Source organism: Saccostrea cucullata, unplaced genomic scaffold (genome assembly GCF_032062105.1).
Source record: "Saccostrea cucullata isolate Sc308-1 unplaced genomic scaffold, CSIRO_AGI_Scuc_v1 ctg295, whole genome shotgun sequence".
NCBI lineage: Eukaryota > Metazoa > Mollusca > Bivalvia > Ostreida > Ostreidae > Saccostrea > Saccostrea cuccullata.
The window spans coordinates 497170-519136 of record NW_026937303.1 but is presented as its reverse complement, the minus strand read 5'-3'; the positions used below and the strand labels follow the sequence as shown (position 1 = coordinate 519136).

Sequence of the window (21967 nt, the reverse complement as noted above, 5' to 3'; positions counted from 1 at the left end):
CCAAATTTCGATTTTTTATTCAATTTAATACTTGATAATAACACATTTATTGAAACTAATGCATAAACCATTTTGTAGGGTATTGCCGCTCTACCAATCAAAACTCTGCTATCAAACGATCGTAAGTTACTCTTGGCAACTGAAAAGCATTATAATATGGCGATTATTTAGCAAGTGTGCGAAACTTTTTGAAACTCAAAACCTTGTGAGACATGTCAACGTCAAAGTCCCGCAAAAGTCAATACCTGAACCCAGGGTAAATGAAAAGAACGATGTACTATTTTTATTTTCTGCAAAAGCTGTTAAACCTAATGTGTTTTGCAAAGTTTGTAGTTGTTTAAAGTTATTTCGAATTTTCTCTTATGGTGAATTATTTTTAGCTCACCTGAGCCAAAGGCTCAAGTGAGCTTTTCTGATCACAATTTGTCCGTTGTCTGTCGTTGTTGTCGTCGTTGTCGTCGTTGTCGTCGTCGTCGTCGTTGTAAACTTTTCACATTTTCATCTTCTTCTCAAGAACCACTGGGCCAATTTCAACCAAACTTGGCACAAAGCATCCTTGGGTGAAGGGGATTCAAGTTTGTTCAAATGAAGGGTAACACCCTTTTCCAAGGGGAGATAATCATGAATTTGTTAAAAATTAATGGCATTTTTAAAAAATCTTCTTCTCCAGAACCGCTGGGCCAGGAAAGATGAAACTCATATGGAATCATCCTCAGGTAGTGCAGATTCAAGTTTGTTCAAATCATGACCCCCGGGGCAAGGGCGGGGCCAAAATGGCCGACCCAAGTTTTACATAGGAATACATAGGAAAAATCTTTAAAAATCTTCTTCTCCAGAACCACTGGGCCAGGAAAGATGAAACTCATGGGAAATCATCCTCAGGTAGTGTAGATTCAAGTTTGTTCAGATCATGACCCCCGGGGCTAGGGTGGGGCCAAAATGGCCGACCCAAGTTTTACATTGGAATATATTAGAAAAATCTTTAAAAATCTTCTTCTCCAGAACAACTGGGCCAGGAAAGATGAAACTCATGTGGAATCATCCTCAGGTAGTGCAGATTCATGTTTGTTCAAATTGTGACCCCCGGGGCAAGGTTTGGGGCCAAAATGGCCGACCCAAGTTGTACATAGGAATATATAGGAAAAATCTTTAAAAATCTTCTTCTCCAGAACAACTGGGCCAGGAAAGATGAAACTCATATGGAATCATCCTCAGGTAGTGCAGATTCAAGTTTGTTCAAATCATGACCTCCGGGGCTAGGGTGGGGCCAAAATGGCCGACCCAAGTTTTACATAGGAATATATTAGAAAAATCTTTAAAAATCTTCTTCTCCAGAACCACTGGGCCAGGAAAAATGAAACTCATGTGGAATCATCCTCAGGTAGTGCAGATTCAAGTTTGTTCAAATCATGACCCCCGGGTCTAAGGTGGGGCCAAAATGGCCGACCAAAGTTTTACATAAGGATATACAGGGAAACCTTTTAAAATCTTCTTTTCAAGTATTTCAAAGCTATGATTAGTGATATTTATATGGAATCATCTTCAGGTAGTGCAGATTTTAGTTTGTTCAAATGATGACCGCCTGGAGGGGGGGGGGGGGGTAGTATATTCAAGCTCGACGTGCTCAGGTGAGCGCTGTGGCCCCTGGGCCTCTTGTTCTCAGATGTTTTCATTAATTGCAGCAAATAATAAACAAAGATCGTTTTAAGAAAACTTAACTACTTCATTTCAGAAGCATAATTATTATTTAATTATATGTGTCTGTTCTTCAAATAAAACAAGGAACCAAACAAAAACAACATTCAGAAAAATCAATTTTAAGTTGCCATACAAGTGCAAACAGACAAGTCAAAAGCAAGTTTTATGTGCAGGTCTGCTTTTGTACCGTTTTTACCTCATGCATTTGTTGACGGTGCGATCGCTAAGGCGAGAGCAGATACCTTATTCACTATTCAGTTTTAATTAAGTTTGGTGTCGTCAAACTGCATGTTGCATTTGCTACTCCTAGACTCTGACGTCACATGATTGTTTGTATATGTTATATAAATTCTGAAGAGTGCATTTAAAGTGAGATTATTTTTTTTTCTTTGAACTAATCTTGTGCAAAAATGAAGCTTGCAGCAAGATTCAATAATTACTAAGGATTGTGGGTGTAGAGGTAATTGTGGAAAAAATTCATTTGGATCAATGTGTAAAGTATTTATTTTCTCTTCACCCAGGAGTTGTCATTAGAGCACACAGTGCCACTTGCTATAAGCTCACAGCTATAAAATTTGTTTTTAGAAAAAAAGTTATTTTCACACAAACTGTGAACCAGTTGTTTTTACAAGACATTCAACTTTTCAGTACAAGCCAAGTTGCAGCCAGCACCACATCACGGAAGGGAAATGTTGGGGCCTCAGTAAATAAGAGCAAATATGGAGGGGGTGGTACCATGTACGCCAGTGTCCGATCACGGACAAATATCCTGTCATCAGCCAGTAAAAGAAGTGTGGCTCAGAGTGACAAGGCAGTTACCAAACCACCTGTTCAGGTGATTACTTGTTGATCATTATTTGTATTACTTCTTGTTGTATGATAAAGCTGGTAAATTTCTAGAAATCAAGGAACTTTCTCTGGTTATGTTTGTTGTACTTTGTTATTCTAGGTTTTAGATGAAGCCGGTAATGATGTAACTCCTCTTCCCCTGTTACATTCCGATCCATCAGCTGTGAAAAAGAACCAGAGTAACATTCTAGCCGACAGCTCAGCTGGAACAGTAAGTTTATATACTTATATTGCTAATTTTTTTAGTAGACTAACTTTTCAATAATTATCAGTTCAGAAGTTATTATAGCATGAACATTTGTCATTAGATGATTTTCTACTTGTATAATTCTCTCCCTTCAGCCCACAGATCTCATGTCGCAAGCCTCCATTTACAACACAGGAAATGTCACAGCAAGTACATTTGGAGGTGGACCCTTTACCAGGTAGTTCTATTGTACCTCTCAGAGAAGCATCTAATACAATTACTGTATAAGAAGTTTCTTGTCATTAATTTATCTTTATCTGACTTTCCCCCAGGTCTGTGTTCAGTGCATCTCAAGGAACAACTTCCGATTCTATGATGGGGGAGGATATTACAGAGCCCTCCCAAGATATGTCCTCAGCATGGGCAGGTAATCACAACAGCCAAAGATTGTCATTCTATTACATGTTTATCTGCCTTCAAGACCATGTGAATGATATATTTTGGAGTTTATTTTTCTTCCATTTACGAAAAAATGTCATTTAATTTTCAACTTGATAAAAATGAAACTGAAATAAATGAATTCAGAAATGGTTAAGTGCTTCCGAATACTTGGTGTGCATTTCCAAATTGTGGATTGGAATATGTTTATTATAATATTATGTGATTATGAAAGTTTGTGTTTGACAGATATTCGTCACAAGAGAGAGGAAGTGAAGGAGACATTGACGGATGCCGACTTGGAGAAGATTGTTGACCTGACGCTGACAGAGACAGAGACTATCTGGCTACTGGACATGCCTGGGACCTCAGTGTCTACAGAGTCTGAGGAGGCAGCAGGGGTTAAAAAGAGGAACGAAGAATACCTAGAGGTGAGACAAAAGAATACAAGATGTCAGATATATGTGACTGAAAGTGATTAAAAAAATTTTAAGAAGTGTAAATTTTCAACTATTGTTGTCATGAAAACTTTAAATATAAAGAGAAGTAAAAGTAGGGAAAAGAATTCAAATCTGATTGATGAAAATCAGAACAATTCTCTTCTGATTGTAGTTAAAGAAGACGAGAGTGGGGAATGACAGGTATGCCGAGAGAGGGATGAACACATTTAATGAACCAGCCAAGTACAAAACAGTCCAAACAACAAAGATTACATGTGTAGTAAGTCACAACTCTGGTAATTACACTGACCAAAATATGTTATCCTCTTTGCCTTTGCTTTCATGTAGAAAACATTGTTCTGAAAAAAATTACAAGGGAATTTTACACATTAAATTTAACTGTTTGTAGTAGGAAATAAAACAATCAGTACATGTATTTTCTGATGGAATGGACGGAAGTAGAGGAATTTTAGAAAAATTCTTTCTTCCTTTATTTAAGTTGATAATAAACTGATTGTAGGACACAGGTGTCATGGCAACAACTTGGGACATGTACGACACATTTGAACAGAGAGACCAAGAAATCCGAGGTAGGTATAGCTGATAGGGTAGCCATATTCTAAAACAATTCAGGTCATAAAATCAGGCAGTGAGATCTAAGTTGTTAAGACAATTATTGTACAGGATGATATCTGGTAATTTATTTAGCAAAAGAGAAAGAGGAGGAAGAAGAAGGTACAATCAGTCGACCGAGCAGTCCTAAGGAGACGGAGGAGGGTAAACCAGCCTCCAAATCAGATGTCGGGGAACCCACAGGGCTGCTCCGTGAAGGTAGTGCTCACTCCGTCAGGATAGGTGAGAGAAACATGTAGTCTGTCAATCATAGACTCAGTAATTAGTACATATAGTAGATTAGTTATAGTACTACTGTTGTAGTTCTTCATAGTCGTAGACTCCAGTAATTAGTAGTACTGTAGCAGTTCATCAGTAGTAGACTCAGTAGTAAGTAGTTGAGAAGTTGGTAGTACTGTAGTTAGTACAGTGGTAGTGTTTAGGTGATGAAGCATACTGTAAGTAGTGGAACTAATATTTAGCATAATGGTTAGGTATGAGAATAATGTACTAAATATATATTAAAGCTTGAGAAAGTTGAACAATAAGGAAAATTGGTAAATTACAAATATCATCAGAGTAATTTTCAACATGGAACTATAAAATTTTCACTGTGTTTAGTCTCTATGAGATTTTGTTCCTTCAGGAGATAATTGTTGCTTTTTTAGCTTATTGAGCTCTGGTTTTTGGAGTCTGTCAATATGGAATGCAGTGGTATAAGGACGGATGGTCTGAGTTTGGTTGATAGCTGATTATCTTTCTGGAAATATTTTTTATAAGAATGTAAAAAACCAAAAAGTAGCTCTGATGGTAACTAAAGTTTTTCAAAAGTGTATACAGTAAAATTTGTCTAATCCGGACTCTGAGTACTCCGGACTTTTGTCCATTCCGTCTGTAAATTTTAGTCCCATGCACTTCTCTAACAAATTCATTAAAAAAAATTCTGTGTAGTCCGGATACTGTCTATTCTGTATTCCGAACGGCCATACTGGTCCCAACTGCTCATAATTAACGGTAATTATTCCCCCTAATCCGGCCACACCTGAGTTACTTCAAAGCAATTAACACCTTTCATGGGGAATGTGATGATCCGTGTTTACATTGGCATATGATTAATGCCATGAGACGAACTCTGTGAAATGCTACGGAGACACAACCCACTTGAAAAATATATTATATGATTAAATTACAATTTAAAAAAAATTAACTTTGTTTTAACTCCTTGAACCACATTATAACATAAACACAAAAATATATGTACGCGATTTACAAATCAAAATATGAATCGGGATCGAAAATCGAACGCATTTCAAAATGGCGCCGTAACACTGTGGGGGGAGACGTAATTTTTTACATAAAAATTAAAAGTTCAATTTAATAATTAGCACATCGTAAATAACTGTGCATTACTTTTAATACCCCGGTACATTGAATGAGGTCTTTGACAAGCGAAACCCGGTCCGCTTGATACATAGTAGGCCTATATTATGCGTGCCTGTATATTTTGATTGAGGGAACATTTCACCCGACTTTCAAACTTCGTGAACAAATAAGAAAATACAGTAAGTTATGTGAGACTATTTTATAATTTCTAGACTCCAAAATAGTGATTGATTTCATCATTTAATTTTATTCATAATATGTGTATGATGTACTTGTAAATAAACAACGAACATTTTCGAAATTAATATTTTCCTGCATTTTTCCTGCACTCCGGATTCTGTCTAAACCGGCCAAATTTCATGGAACCGGCGGTAGCCGGTTTGGACAAATTATACTGTATATTGGTTGAAAGTTTTCTCTTAAATGTGTTTCCTGTGACAAAACTTGTCTATTTCCTTTAATTGTTAGCCAAAAAATTGCAATTATTGGACATCTTCCTTGTAAAAGTTTAGCTTTCAAGGATTTAATTTGTTCTTCTTTAAGTAATTAGTACTGCTATTTTGTTAGGTTATTCTAAAAATGGTTAATGGTACTGTTGTACGTGGTTATATTTTGTTATTGGTTTGTTATTGTTATCGGTTATTTCTGTTATTGACTTGGCAAGAAACCCTTGTATTGACTCAGATAGACTACATGCTTCTCTCTTCCTTTCCATTAAGAAATTTACATGAAATTTTATCAAACTTCAACCAAGAAAAAAAAATGATCTTGTGCAAAATTTAGTAAAAAATTTCAGGGTCAATTGACGCACTCTTTAATGTTAAAACCTTTGTTTTATATACATGTAATAATCCTGTTTTGTATTTAATTTATTCTCGTAAACTAATATTTCTTATAAAGACTCTGTAAAGCCTCTTGTGTCTGAGCGTCCCCCCACAGGTAAGGGCTGGTTACTGGTGTCTCTGGATGTCGTGATTTATCTGCACTCTCTCACAACCAACATACTCCTACCTTATTGTTAAATAAAAAAACCTCAGTGAATAGAAAGGAAATGTACAACGTAGAAAAAATTATAAACTATGACCAAAAAGGAAAAATCTTTTTCTATTCTTTATATATTTACATTTGCAAATATCTTTCTTAAATGAACCTATTGAAGAGAAAATTTGTTCAATTCTGTATGAATGTTATTTCGAGGTCAGAGGTCATAGCGCGACCGAAACACAGAGCGAGGTGATATTTTGTTCATGTAATAAATGCAATTTAACTCAAAATGCATGTATTTGTCTCAAATGTAAATATAAGTAATAAACAACAATGTGTGTTCACTATGTTTTAAACACTGTGCTTTCTTCACTTTCTTTAAGGACAGATGAACCAAATAAAATCTTTAGAAATTTAAACTTGTTATTTATTTTTTAATTAAAAGAAGTTTTCTCCAGGCTATTCATAAAAAAAGAAAACTGTTTCGTATAATTAATTTTCTGTGTAGTACATTTTTGTAACAGATCAAACAACTCGACATGTACTATACTCTCCTCACCAGCATGTTTATCACAGTTATCTTCCCCTTAGTGTGCTTATGTATCAAAACACTTTGCTTTCTTCACTTTCTTTAAGGACAGATGAACCAAACAAAATCTATAGAAATTGTAAACTTTCTATCATGTTCAAAGTTCCACCTCTTGATCTGCATTATCATTTTGTCTGTATAATTTATGTCACTTAAAATAGGACATTATTGTGAAATTTTGAATAAAAAAACTCAATATAGATATATGCAGTTTAACTTATTCATTTCACTTATATAAACATGACTTTAGTTGTTATTATCATGATTTTTGAAAAAGAATTTGAATCATCTGTCCTTAATAAAGTAAATGTATTTCAATATGTCCCTTCATAAATACTGTGAAATATTATTACAGTAAATGATTGATTGATATTGTTCAAGGCCATCATATTTTTACTTTGGATCTAGTGGTTTTATCATGAAGACATTAAAAAAATATTAAAAGTTAAAAAAAAAATCCATCTGTATTTAAATATATTCATACATGTACATGTATTTAAAATCTTTAATCATAATTGCCGTTGTCCTTTTTTTTTTCTTTAAATCGGTATGGGGAAATGTTTGAAAAATAATGTCTAAAAGATAATTCAATGTTTTAACCATGACAGAAATTTTTTGTATGTAAAAATCAACTGCGTTGGAATTCCACAATATAAGTCACTAGATCAAAAAGTAAAGATAATTATGTCTTTATACTGTTAAGTATAATAAATAAGATGAATGAAAATTTTATATAAAAAAATTAGAAAAGTGGAAAGGTAAAAGTTCTGCAGTGTCTCATATACCACATGTAATAAATGCCTATTGTAAACAAAATTCAGCATGAAATGAAAAATGAAAAATCATGATTATTGCACTTGATGTTTTGATCCAAAAAGGCTTGATCAAAATGAAATCCTTGGTATTTGTTGCGAAGATTGGTTTAGCACTCAAAATGAAATATTTGAAGCTAGCTATAAATTGTAATCATTACTTATCATGAATTTTTTAACTTAATTATCTAACCTGCTTTCCCTCTGATATTATTTTTTCTGTCTATATAGAACTTGTTCTGAATCTTTCCATTTTTTTTCTTCCAGAGAGTCGCGCGACCATGGCCTCCTCGGTGGCAGGATCAGAGAGCGTATTTGCCAGCAAAGAGACGGGAGTGTCCTCCATCCCCACAGATCTATCAGCCGTGGAGGAGGAAAAAATATTCAAGGTCGTCATTTAATTTACTCTCAATATTATATTTTGCACATAACAATTACAAACAACATATTTCTGAAGAATTTTTCAAACAATGATTGAATAAGGCTGTTAACTAACAATATTTGTTGTGTTACAGTCAGAAAATTTCCAGAGAGATTTATTTATTATGGAGCGGGTGGTTAATCTGAACACATATCAACCCAAACAGGCCCTGTACAGGAACTTTACTATCATACCAGGTAATTCACTGAAAACAACAGAACTGAACTGATTCTTGAAACATTAATGACGGACAATAAATGGTCTGCTTCTCTTTATAGACATGGACCGAGAAAGCACGGAGCTAGGAGACAAACAGGTCAGCATGGTCAGTGACATGGGGCCAAACTTTGACCGACTCTGGTCCTACTCCTGTAAACTGACCAATGGGCGCAACATCAGCTGTATGTCTTGGAACAAGCTTAACCCAGTAAGTATAAATAAAGATTTCTGAAGCAAGAATTCAGTGAGTAGGGAAAAAGAATGTGTAGTGTACATTTATTTATACTTTAAGAATCATATAATATTATAGTTTATATTCATTTCATATACCAAGATAGATGGACATTTGATCCTGAATACTTTGCATGGTTTTCTTGGAATTTCTCTGAATTTGTTTTTCTTTTTTTTGGTTCTTACTAATTACTTTCAAATTCCTTGAAAGGATCTGGTTGCTGTAGGATATGGAGAATTTGAATTCTCAGATCAGAAGTCTGGCTTGATATGCTGCTGGTGTCTCAAAAATCCTGATGTATGTATAAATATGTATTGTAATAGAGCTTAAAACATTTTTGTGACGTCATCTTTTGTTAAACCTGGTTCAATAAAATTCTTATTGTCCTGCACCCCATCCAATAAGTTACCTGTAGGTGTCCAGTAAGATTCAACTTATTGGACAGGTACAGGTAACATTCAAATGAGAACAAAGGGCGAGGCAAATAAGTAAACAGCACTTAAAAGACAATAAAAAATCAAACAATTTAATATGAACAATGTAGGAAATTAGTAGCATTAAATGTTAATATTTCACAAAAAATCCTATTGAAAATGGCCCAAATAATCCACAGTGAATTGAATGTCTCACATTTGTTATTGTAGACGCATCCGTGACCCCTATCATAAATTTCCTAAATTCACCATTAATTGCTGTATGTTAGATTCATTTCACAATGATTGATCCGTGGAATATATATATATTGAATCCAAGGGAAACGAAAGATGAATGAAAAGCATGCGTTTTCTTGCACACAACCTTGGGCTGTTTGGCTTAGTTAAATATCCACTTTTTCCGCATTTAACACAAAATTTCGTTCATGAAATTCCAACAGAATCTGTAATTTCGTTCGGTATTTTATGGCCATTTGTCCACCTATTCCAGCGTTGTTTTAGCGAGTGTCTGTCGTTGTTTTACGGAATGGCTGGAGTAAAATCTTTCCGATTTGGAAACCTGCACACAAAAGAGAAACGAGAAAAAAGAGAAATTTCATAGAAAATGCTTAAACAGTGGTTGGAGTAAAATCCTTCAAATCCTATTGCTTTACAAAAATTACCTGTTAACGGAAACGGTTTCTTGCAAATTCTGAAACATAAGTATATTTGGTAGAAAACTTGAACTGAGGCATCTTGGTGTAATCGATAAATGGCATCGTCAAAACACCGGATTCTGAGGGTCTTTTTTTCAAAATCAAAATGTACGTCGTCATCCGTGGTCGTTGCATTTTTAAATGAATAAATTGTAAAGAATTTAGTAGAACTGACTTTTACGCATGCGTAGTATATATAAAAAAATGTCGCAATGCGGATAAATAAGACTAAACAAAGTTAATGTTCATATTTATCGATATAAAACACCTCTCGATGATTCCTACCATTTATAAAGACAGAAGGAAAACCAAAACTGGTTTTCTTTGGCCTTACTTGATGAACAGTGCCAGGTAGTCATCCAAGCAGAACGAGACCTTACCTGTGACTGTCCAATAAGTTAACAATGGAAGTGTTCGACAGTGGTGAAATGTTTTAAGTAAGTTATAAGCCTCAAACTGACCATTATGTCAGATATTAGACTCTCCTCGGCGCTAACGCGCCTCGGGTCGTCTAATATCTGACATAATGGACAGTTTTCGGCTTATAACCATTACATATAAGCATCTGTTGTACTGTATAAATCTACTCTCCCATCATTCCACTACAGTATTTTATACAGCACTTGTACCTTTTCCATTTGATTACAGTATCCTGAGAGAGTGTATGCCTGTAAGGAGGGGGTGACTGCTATTGATTTTTCCAAAGCCTACCCCAATCTTCTGGCTGTAAGTTATATGTACAATAGTCATAGATAGTATCTACTGTAGAACTGATTATTTTGTAATAATGTGAGGATGTAAACACTATGAATCTGTATTTGTTTTCAGGTTGGTATGTATGACGGAGGAGTCGCCATTTACAATGTCGCCAGCAACAAGGATGAACCAATCATTGACAACTTGTAAGTGTACTGCATCATATTCTGAAATAATTTAGGAAACTTACGAATCCTCAGATTCATAGCAGTTACTTAAGATTCATTGATACTTTTATATACTTTTGCAAGGTTTGTTATAATTGTTTTTACTTTTAATTTTAAAAAACAGTTCTTTAGAAAAACGTAAGCAGTACAGCTATGTTTTTTGTGAGGTAGCCAAGGGTTTAAGAACTTTAAATCAGTCATGTGCCTGAGGGCTGTAATTCCTTGTTTTATTTGTTGTTTCTCAGCCACACCCCTGGTAAACACACAGCCCCGGTGTGGCACATTAAGTGGATCGAGAAGGAGCGGGGGTCAGGAGAGGAGACATCGGAGGTGGTGGTCTCCATCTCCACGGACGGACGCGTCACTCAGTGGTCCATCAGGAAGGGATTCGAGTGCTATGGTAACCATTTTATTTTAGTTTCCTCTTCATCAAGTAAACAGCAGTATCTCTAATACCTTATAAGTGGATATGTTAAAGTGATTCAGAAGTCTCAACCACTTTTACTCTAAATAATGTGAACCCCCAGGTATCTCTTCTTTTTTTTTTAGCTTAATGAGTTTGAAATAAAGAGGTTTGACTGCATTGTAAATTCATTTTATTTGCCATGCTGTAACATCATCACAGTTGTTTTGGGTTCCAGATGTAGCAAAAATAAACCACTTGAAAAGGTTCCTTTTTCCTTATTTATGTTTGTTTATTTTTAGACATTATGAAACTGAAGAGAATGCCCACAAGAATGGGAGGGAAAAAAGAGAAGAAGGGCGAGGCCTTTATTTCCAGACATGCGGGAGGAATGTGCTTTGACTTCCACCCCAAAGAGCCAAACATGTAAGTCACATTTTCATTCCACCCCAAAGAGCCAAACATGTTAGTCACATTTTCATTCCACCCCAAAGAGCCAAACATGTAAGTCACATTTTCATTCCAACCCAAAGAGCCAAACATGTAAACCACATTTTCATTCCAACCCAAAGAGCCAAACATGTAAGTCACATTTTCATTCCAACCCAAAGAGCCAAACATGTAAGTCACATTTTCATTCCAACCCAAAGAGCCAAACATGTAAGTCACATTTTCATTCCACCCCAAAGAGCCAAACATGTAAACCACATTTTCATTCCAACCCAAAGAGCCAAACATGTAAGTCACATTTTCATTCCAACCCAAAGAGCCAAACATGTAAGTCACATTTTCATTCCAACCCAAAGAGCCAAACATGTAAGTCACATTTTCATTCCACCCCAAATAGCCAAACATGTAAGTCACATTTTCATTCCACCCCAAAGAGCCAAACATGTAAACCACATTTTCATTCCACCCCAAAGAGCCAAACATGTAAACCACATTTTCATTCCACCCCAAAGAGCCAAACATGTAAGTCACATTTTCATTCCACCCCAAAGAGCCAAACATGTAAGTCACATTTTCATTCCACCCCAAAGAGCCAAACATGTAAGTCACATTTTCATTCCACCCCAAAGAGCCAAACATGTTAGTCACATTTTCATTCCACCCCAAAGAGCCAAACATGTTAGTCACATTTTCATTTCTTCCCAAAGAGCCAAACATGTAAGTCACATTTTCATTCCACCCCAAAGAGCCAAACATGTAAGTCACATTTTCATTCCACCCCAAAGAGCCAAACATGTAAACCACATTTTCATTCCACCCCAAAGAGCCAAACATGTAAGTCACATTTTCATTCCAACCCAAAGAGCCAAACATGTAAGTCACATTTTCATTCCACCCCAAAGAGCCAAACATGTAAGTCACATTTTCATTCCAAAGTTTTCATTCCACCCCAAAGAGCCAAACATGTAAGTCACATTTTCATTCCACCCCAAAGAGCCAAACATGTAAGTCACATTTTCATTCCAACCCAAATAGCCAAACATGTAAGTCACATTTTCATTCCAACCCAAAGAGCCAAACATGTAAGTCACGTTTTCACTGCATTGACACATTTACTCTGACAAAGTGTAACTGTTTAATCACCCATGATATGTTTGTGTTTTACAGATATGTAGCAGGAACAGAAGAGGGCCATATCCACAAATGTTCTTGTTCATATAATGAACAGTATCTAGAATCTTATTACGGACACACGGTGAGGATTTATCTTTATATTCATTGGAAAAATGTATTGAGATTTTCGCCTCTTAATTAAACGTATCCTTTTCATGTGACAGGGTCCAGTTTATAAGATAGAGTGGTCTCCCTTTGTTAGTGATATCTTTATGAGCTGCAGTGCTGATTGGAGCATCAGGCTGTGGCACCAGGAGAGAACTCAGCCAATCCTTAACTTCTTCTCCTCTACTGTAAGTATACAGGGAAACTGTCAGAAAATATCCTCTTGATTTTATAACATATGTAATCTAACAAGCCCCCCACTACAGTTAAATAAATGTACATGTAATACAGTCATACATTTAGAAATTAGTTTAGTTTGATAATACTTTACCTACATTCTTTATTTGTCAGAAATCAGTATACGACGTAGTTTGGTCACCTAAATCCTCAACGGTGTTTGCGTGTGTGAACGAGGGCGCAGTGGAGGTGTGGGACCTCAGTATCAGCACGTGAGTCCTTAGCTGACTAGTCTGATTTATCATCAAGGGATGTGTATCTAAATACTTGTAACAATACATGTAAACCCTGTTTCTTTGTGTAGGTTGGACCCAATCATCACCAACAACCCAACATCAGGTGCCAAAAAGACCTCCGTCTCCTTCTCCAAGAACTCTGATGTAAGTGACTGATCACCTTGTCTTGTTGTCTGATGATTTGGGGGTGGGGTTTGATTAGTTTGATGTGTAGCTTATTTTGTCTTGTCTTTATTTCAGTGTATACTGGTTGGAGACAGTAAAGGAGAATTGACAGTGTATCAACTTAGAAGTATGCCAGAACCTCCAGCCAACCAGGTCTGTAATCAACTGTATTATAATCAAAGTGTTATCAAAAAGGCCGAGTTAGAGACTGCATTTTATTATAATCTCTCAAGATACATTAAATTGCAAAAATTCATAGTAAGCCCCTTTTTCTGAGATACAGTTATTGCTGTGTCATAAACTTGATGTTTCAAATTTTCTTAACAATAATAAGAAATTTCTACCAAAATTTACATCAAGAGGACCAGAGTCATGTGATTGTTGTATTTCAGGAGGATGCTTTGAGGAATGTGATCAAGGCTTCCCTGGCTAGTCAGCTACAACAGGATCTTAAAAAGAAAGAAGAGGAGGCCAAGGAATTGGAGCAGGAAATTGATGAGGACATCTAGAGAAGAGAACAGAATGGGTACAATGGACCACAAATCCAGCACCAAGATCTGTGTCACATGGCTTTACACATGTATAAAAACTATAAGCATACATGTTACACTTCTTTCATTTAAATGAAAAAGACTCTTCTACGACCTTGATCACAAGAATGGGTTGTCATTGTTTATTTTGACAGTATTTATGATGTAATTTGAAATACAAGACTGACTATTGTTGGGACTCATATTTAATGAAAATTCCGTCCAATCTTGTTTCTGATATTAATGTACGAACAAATTTTTCTTTGTATTTCTCATGTTATTTTTACAAACTATTAAATTAAGAATGCTATATGGTCTCTTTGTCAATAGAAAGTTCTAATAATGGAATTAGGTTCAATCTCATTACTCTAATATGTGCCCATCAAAAAAATCTTTGAATATCGTAAAATTTGTGACATGTTGGAAAAGGGTCTCAGGCCCAAGGCTAGAGATAATCTGATCATACATATACATAGGAGTTCAATTATGATCCATACTGAGACTATAAATTTCCTGTTGTGTAGTATGTAAAATTTTCAGGCATTCTGTGCATTTAATTTGGTCTCCATATCTGAGGGCTCCTCTGTACATTGCATGCTGAAGTTAGGGTGATCTACCCCAGGTCTGAAAAATACGTGTAATTTTGTTGTAACACATTATTTGATTGGACAACAGATTAAGTTCGTATTATTTAACATAACTTGCTGAAATCACAATGAGTTACATCAATATTACTCCGCTTGACGTTACTTTAAAAAAAGGTCAATTTTAGGCCATTTTTGAAGGAAAAATTGTTATATTGTCAACACTTAATGATGGAAAATCAAATTACAAGGAATGAATTTAAAAGCTACCCTAAATTATATATTATATAATATTGGTTGGAACAGTTTATGCCTTGTGGTTTATAAAGCATAAACTCACCCCAACCGTGATATACACACACTTGTTTCTGTTGCAGTTCTTTTTACCCATAGTACAATAACACAGTGTATCCAACTCCGAAGTACCCTCTCCCCAGAACTGCACTCATTTTCATTTACACTTTTAGAGAAAATGCTCAGGTAAACTGTTTATAGTCTTCTACAGTAATTTATCAACATAATCATATATGACACACTTGTATTTTTTACTTCCTTTAACGTCAGTAAACAGCGTCAAAACTCTTCTCACCAAGTGGAAAGTCGAATCACCACATGAAATGGTACATGTATGTGCTAATCTTGGACACAAAACAAAGATAAAATTGAAGTCCAGTGTTAAAGTATTGCAGTGAATAAGTAAAACTTTTTTATGTCTAATTTTTATAATAACACTACGATATCTTTCCGATGTAATTTTAAAAACAGATTTTTAACCAATCATAATCTCTTCCTGAGCTCAGTAATATATTGTATACATACCTTCAACACTTGCATACGGGATTTATATCTCTCTGTTGATTCGATACAAACAAGTTGAGGAGGCAAAAATGTCGGCGGTCGCGTTTAGGGTCATCGTTTCGTGCAGATTTTTAAATATATTTTTTCTCAATAAATGTCATTTTCAAGTGATACTTTCTATCTGTTAATCAATGATATATTTATAAACTGTAAAAGTTTTAACTTTATACCTCGCATAGTTTTGGAGCTATTGTAAATGTGAATGTTTTACATTTTTGACATCTTGACATTTGGAGGTCTGTGTGTTTTTTTTTTTTTTGGTATTAATTTTACATGTAAGCTTGAGTACTAGTACTGTGAATAATCTCCATATAATTTACCTTATCCTTTGTTAATTTAATTCTTATGCTACATAGCTTTTAAGAAAATTCAATGCAAAACGTTGGAAAATTTATATTTTTTTGGTGAAATTTAGAGAGAGGGTCATTGGTCCTTTAGAAAATGTAAATTTGCAAAGTTTAAAGTGTATGGTTTTAAAAGGCATCATGTCAGCTTCTACGCAGTTAGAGGACAAGGATTTATTACATCATATTTTTTACGTCTCTATTCAAATTTAATTTATATGACAGAGAGTACAATACTTACATAATCAGATAAGGATGCTTTTTTTTTTTTTTTTTAAATCCAAGGAACTTTTGGATAATTTGAAATCACAAGATTTCACCAAAATCAACAGCTTAAAAACTTTCGACTTTTCAACTTTATACATAACCGTTCCCCACGATAAAGTCCAGGCTTTTTTTTATATCATTGACAGCTGCTTTTTCAATTAGAATGGAACTCGTAAATTTACCTACCTTGTCATTGGTCATTTGCAAAAATAACTTGTTAAAACATTCTGATTGTACACACAAGTACCCTGAAGTTGACATCAAAAAGATGCTTGAGTTTTCTGATTGACAATCTGTGGTTTTTGGAGACCAGGTTTTCAACAATCTATTAGAATACGATGGGTACCAATTGCGCCCCGTTATTAGCAGACCTATTTTTGTATTCAGATGAAGCAGAATTTGTTCAAAATCTTATACGTGAAAAGAAGAAAACACTTTCTGTGGATTTCAACGCGACATTTAGATATGTCGACGACTTATTGTCAATTAACAATGATAATTTCCATTCTTATGTCGATACGATATATCCTGTTGATCTTGAGATTAAAGACACCACAGAGTCTGACACATCTGTTTCATATTTGGATATTTAGCTTGAAAAAGAAATTAATGGTAATCTAACAACCAATCTCTATGATAAACGTGATGACTTTAACTTTTCTATCGTCAACTTCCCTTACTTATGCAGCAACATACCTTCATCACATGCATACGGAGTTTACATATCTCAATTGATTCGATACGCATGTTCTATGTATGAACAATTTCTAAAACAAGGTAAATTATTGACAAACAAATTGATGAAACAGGGATTTCAGCAGTCTCGTTCAAAGTCATCATTTCGTAAGTTCTATGGTCGATACAATGACCTTGTCAGCTAATACAATTTATGATTAAGTCAAATGCTACTTGTTAGTCCGTTATTTATAAACTGAATTGACGACAGATTTTTCCGTTCTTACCCGATCATGACAAGAAGCATACGGCGGGTGTGACCGGTCGGCAGGGGATGCTCACTCCTCCATCACACCTGATCACACCTCTGATGTTTCGGAGGTCCGTGTTTGCTCTGCTTCTATTTTGTATTGTTTTATGGACTTTTGATATTGAATTCTGTTCGTTATCTCCATATTTTTTCATAGGGTGATACACTGTACGTACAGTACGTATGGGATGCGATCTACGAAGTCTGGTCTAGCTTTTGTTAAAGAAAAATATACATTTTAATAAAAATGGGATTTTACTGTACATGTATTATGTTATGTCTAAGAATTAGTGTCATGATTTGGACTCAGATAAAACTGTTTTATACGTTTCTCTGTTTTCCAAGACCATTAGACGGAATCAAAATAATTTGTTTCTTTGACACTTTTTTGATTGACCAGACAGTAATATTATGTCTTTGATGGAATAAAGCGGACTGTAATCTCTTTAAGGGGAAATTTAGCACTTCCTGGAAGCATAGACTCAGAACGTTCGTACTGGATCCTTCATAGTTTGTGTTAACTGTAATTTATTACCTCACTCACAGCTATTCGATAGAAACGTCCGACAATTCCTTTATTGGTAACTATGATAGCATAGATGACTTCTTTTTACGTCTGAACAAGTGTATGAAAGATTATACATGTCTGTTGATCTGAATAAGACTGAAATATCAACCTCTTCCATTTGTATACTTGTGTAACTTCGTACAATAAAGTCTGCATGCTTGCCGCAGGCACGTAGCATCGTTTTTGAAAGTGGGGGGGGGGGCAACCAGAGAAAATTTTTTTTACTGACCTGAAAAAGTTGACAAGCCCGCCCCCCCCCCCAAAAGGATAAAATTTAAAGTTGCCCAAACTTGAAAATCCTATTTCGTAGGGGGGGGGGGGGGGGGGGGGGGGGGGAGTGGCCAACTTTTTCAAAGCCAAGTTACTTTCACTTCCAATTTTTTTCCTACAGTTCCTTGATGTCACTATACTATGGTAAAAAGTGGGGGGGGCCAACCATCCTTTCAATGAACATTTACTATAGTAAAGGTAATGTTGGGGAAAAAAGTGGGGGGGGCCAGCCCCCCCCCCCCCCCCCCCCCGTTGCTTCGTCCCTGTGCCGCACACAATGATAAAGACTGTTCAAAACAGAGTGCGCTAAAGGACTATAGTCCGGGGGCCCGATTTACGAAAGAACTTGTGCGACTAAAACCAAAAATTGATTCTGTTCAAACTTTCTACATGTATTTTACATCGATTTGAAATCTGATTTAATCTTTTTAAAAAAAAATTAATCAAGATATTTTCATGCTAGCAATTTCAAACAGAATATTTTTACCAAATTTAACTATAAATTAATTTTTTTTTGCTTGAGTCGTAAGTTTTTTTGTAAAACAGACCCCAGGCTTTTTCATATCATTGACAGCCGCTATTTTCACTAAAATGGAACCAAATTTGTCATTGGTCATTTGAAAATTTATTTTGTTAAAAAAATTCTGACTAACACACAAGTATTCTGAAGTTAATAATGTAAAGATGGACCTGGTCTTCCAACAATCTACTGAAATTCCCATGGGAACCGACTGCGCCCCGTTATTAGCAAACCTCATTTAGTATTATTTAAAGCCGTATTTGTCCAATATCTTGATTATATATATGTGAAAAGAAGAAAACACATGCTGTGGCATTCAACTCGACATTAGAGAGATATAGAGGACGTATTGTCAATTAACAATACCCGGTAGTTATTTCCATTCTTATGTCGATACGATATATCCCGATGAGCTTGAAATAAAAGATACTGCAGAATCTGATATACCTGTTTCATATTTGGATATTTTACTTGAAAAAGGCGTTAATGGTTATCTAACAACCAAGCCTTATGAGAAACGTGATTTATTTACTTGCTTAACATTTCAATCGTCAACTTTTCTTACTTATACAGCAATATACCTTCATCACCTGCATTCGGGGTTTATATCTCAGTTTCAGATACAATGACCTTGTCTGCAAGTACAATTTATCATTGAGTCAAATGCTGACTGACGTTTTTCCTACTTATCGTTAGTCCATTATTTATACACTGAATTGACGACGGATTTTCTGTTATTTTCTGTCATGACAAGGAGCACACGGCGGGTTTGACCGGTCGGCAGGGGATGCTCACTCTTCCATGTTACTCAGTACCTGATCCCACCTCTGATGTTCGTGTTTGCATTGATCCAATTTTTAGGTCACCTGAGTAAACTCAGGTGACCTATTGCTATCTGTTTTCGTCCGTCGTCGTGCGTCGTTCATCGTGCGTCGTGCGTTAACATTTGAACATTTTCAGCTTCTTCTCTGAATCCACTTAACCAATTTCCACCAATTTTGGCACATAGCATCTATGGGTGAAGGGAAACAAATATTGTGAATTTTATGGTCCCTGTGTCCCTGGGGCCTGGGGATGGGGCTAAAACCACTAAAATTATTGCAATATTTAAAAATTTCCTTCTTTTCTCCTAGAAATCAAGCAGTCAAACTGTTGGCATGATTGTAATCAGCATTGAGTCCTCTACCAAAATAGTGAAATTCATGACCCCAGGGTCAGGGGTTCTAGTGCTAGGGCGGGGCTATATAGATTATATAGTGAAAATGCATAAATTCTTTGCAATACTTCTTCTCTGCTCTTGGACATTAAATAAACTAACCAAGTGCATAGTTATGTTGAATAAGGCTGTCTCTTCCAAAATTGTGAATTTCATGGCCCCAGGGTCAGGGGTTTTAGTGCTTAGGGCGGGGCCATGTAGATTATATAGTGAAAATGTATAAATTCTTTGAAATTCTTCTTCTCTGCTCCTGGGTATTAAAGAAAAGTGCATAGTTATGTAAGTAAATATTTATGATGGGCAAGATTTAGGGCCTATATAGAATATAGTGAAAATGCATTATTTCTATGGCCCCAGGGATGGGGGTTCTTGTGTGTTAGGGTGGAGCTCTATTGATTATATAGTAAAATTACATTAATTCTTTGAAAATCTTCTCTGTTCCTAGGTATTATATAAACTAAGTACATAGTTATGCTGAGCAAGAATGCCTCTACCAAAGTTTTGAATTTCATGGCTCCAGGGTCGGGGGTTCTGGTGTTAGGGCGGGGCTCCATCATGATTATATAGTGAAATACATGAAATATTTGTAAATTTTCCTCTCTGCTCCTGGATATTAAGCAGATGAACTATCTATATAGTTATGATGAGCAAGGACCCTTCTTCCAGGATTGTGAATTTAAAGGCCCCAGGGTCAGGGGTACTTTGGGAGGGGGCTCTATTTATATAGTGAAAATAAATCATTTTTTTTTAAATTTGCTCCTTAGTATTATTCAAACAATAATTTGATAAGCAAGGGTGTCTTTTTAAAAAAATGTGCAATATGTGGACCAAGGGTCAGGGTTTTATGTGTGGTAGGGGCACTACTGATTATTGAATAATATCACTGATAATTTGTTTCCCTACCCTGCCTATATGTATCAGGTAACTAAACTTAGCAATTGCTAAGTGTATAGATAATAGGAGCAATGGTGCCTCTTTCAAAATTGTGAATGTCATAGCATCTTGCTTAAAACATGAACCAAATCCATCACTGGAAAGTTGTTGCATGATGCGCAGGTGACCTATAAGGTCCATGAGTCTCTTGTTATTGTTTACTAGACTTTTGAGCTTGAATACTGTTCGATATGTGTATATATTTCATTCTTACAATTGAAAAAATAAAGTAATTCCACAATAGAATATAATTATGACCTAAACTGATGAATGATGGACACCTATTCTCAGTAATAATGTTCAAGTAATGCCATGCACTTGTTACTCGGTAACTGAAGTATGATCAGGTAAACATATATCATGTTTCATATCATGCATCATGGACCAGAATCAAGCTATTGTAGACTATCTACAATCTATGTCCAAATCATATATTGCGGCATGAAATGTCAAAATCATAATGTGATTCAAGCAAAATGAAGAGAGAGAGATTATTAGGCGTTACGAATTTTCAGTGAGATTATTTATTTTTTTTTAAATATGATAATTTTATTCGTATTGATTCATTAGCTATCTAACAAAATTTTAGTCACATGCATTTGATTATTTTTAGAGCTTTTTTGTCTGTAAATTAGCAAATCTTTTATGATTGTTTCGTTATAATAAAACAGTTATGGAATGGATATTCGGGAAATATAAAATTTATATTTTCCTGGAAACTATTTCCCTCGACAGCATCATCGCCTCGGGACCCCCCCCCCCCCAGGGAAACATAAATTTTCTATTTCCCTCGTGCCAATTCCATAACTGTATACTATGGTAGATTATTTAAAATTCTATAATAATTGAATAGTCCATGGTAAACTATATATTATACTATAGTATTCTACGAAAGAATCATACTATGGTAGAATATATTATACATTGTATGATTTAATAATATTATTATACCTCTACTGATTTTTCCCTATATAAAATTAAGTGATTAGATCTGAACAATTTCCTCGAAATCGCTGCGCCTCGGGAAATAGTCCTGGTCTTGGGGAACTGGAATCTTGCTAAGTCCCTCAATGATATACTTTAACTGTATACTATGAACTATATTGTATTCTATAATTCTTGTACTCTATATAACATTCTATCACTAAATCCACTATGGTAAACTAAATATCATTCTATGATTAAATCACACCATGGTAAACTATAT

At 35.3% G+C, this 21967-nt stretch overlaps 1 protein-coding gene across 3 annotated transcripts; it reads left to right on the top strand.

Moving 5' to 3' along the window:
• The first annotated feature begins 132 nt into the window (after positions 1 to 132).
• On the top strand, positions 133 to 14525 carry LOC134247817 (dynein axonemal intermediate chain 4-like). 3 transcript variants are annotated; one of them, XM_062730212.1, is made up of 24 exons: positions 133 to 256; positions 2347 to 2533; positions 2648 to 2758; positions 2890 to 2972; positions 3067 to 3161; positions 3422 to 3603; positions 3785 to 3892; positions 4133 to 4202; positions 4321 to 4443; positions 6508 to 6546; positions 8260 to 8381; positions 8508 to 8610; positions 8692 to 8840; positions 9075 to 9161; positions 10642 to 10719; positions 10822 to 10895; positions 11162 to 11316; positions 11622 to 11745; positions 12937 to 13024; positions 13107 to 13235; positions 13399 to 13496; positions 13589 to 13664; positions 13761 to 13838; positions 14078 to 14525. In XM_062730212.1, the coding sequence occupies exons 1-24, from the start codon at positions 213 to 215 to the stop codon at positions 14192 to 14194; spliced, it is 2520 nt and encodes an 839-aa protein (XP_062586196.1). In that variant the 5' UTR covers positions 133 to 212; the 3' UTR covers positions 14195 to 14525. The 3 variants fall into 3 exon arrangements, with proteins under 3 accessions (XP_062586196.1, XP_062586198.1, XP_062586197.1); XM_062730214.1 differs by lacking the exon at positions 6508 to 6546; XM_062730213.1 differs by lacking the exon at positions 6508 to 6546 and having other exon boundaries at positions 4321 to 4467.
• Positions 14526 to 21967: the final 7442 nt, after the last annotated feature.

Bases quoted from the DNA above. Each gene is read 5' to 3' on its own strand.
- LOC134247817 (XM_062730212.1), top strand. From the start codon at position 213: ATGTCAACGTCAAAGTCCCGCAAAAGTCAATACCTGAACCCAGG. The intron at 2,759-2,889 runs GTAAGTTTATAT...CTCTCCCTTCAG, and splicing joins CCGACAGCTCAGCTGGAACA to CCCACAGATCTCATGTCGCA. The intron at 2,973-3,066 runs GTAGTTCTATTG...ACTTTCCCCCAG, and splicing joins GGAGGTGGACCCTTTACCAG to GTCTGTGTTCAGTGCATCTC.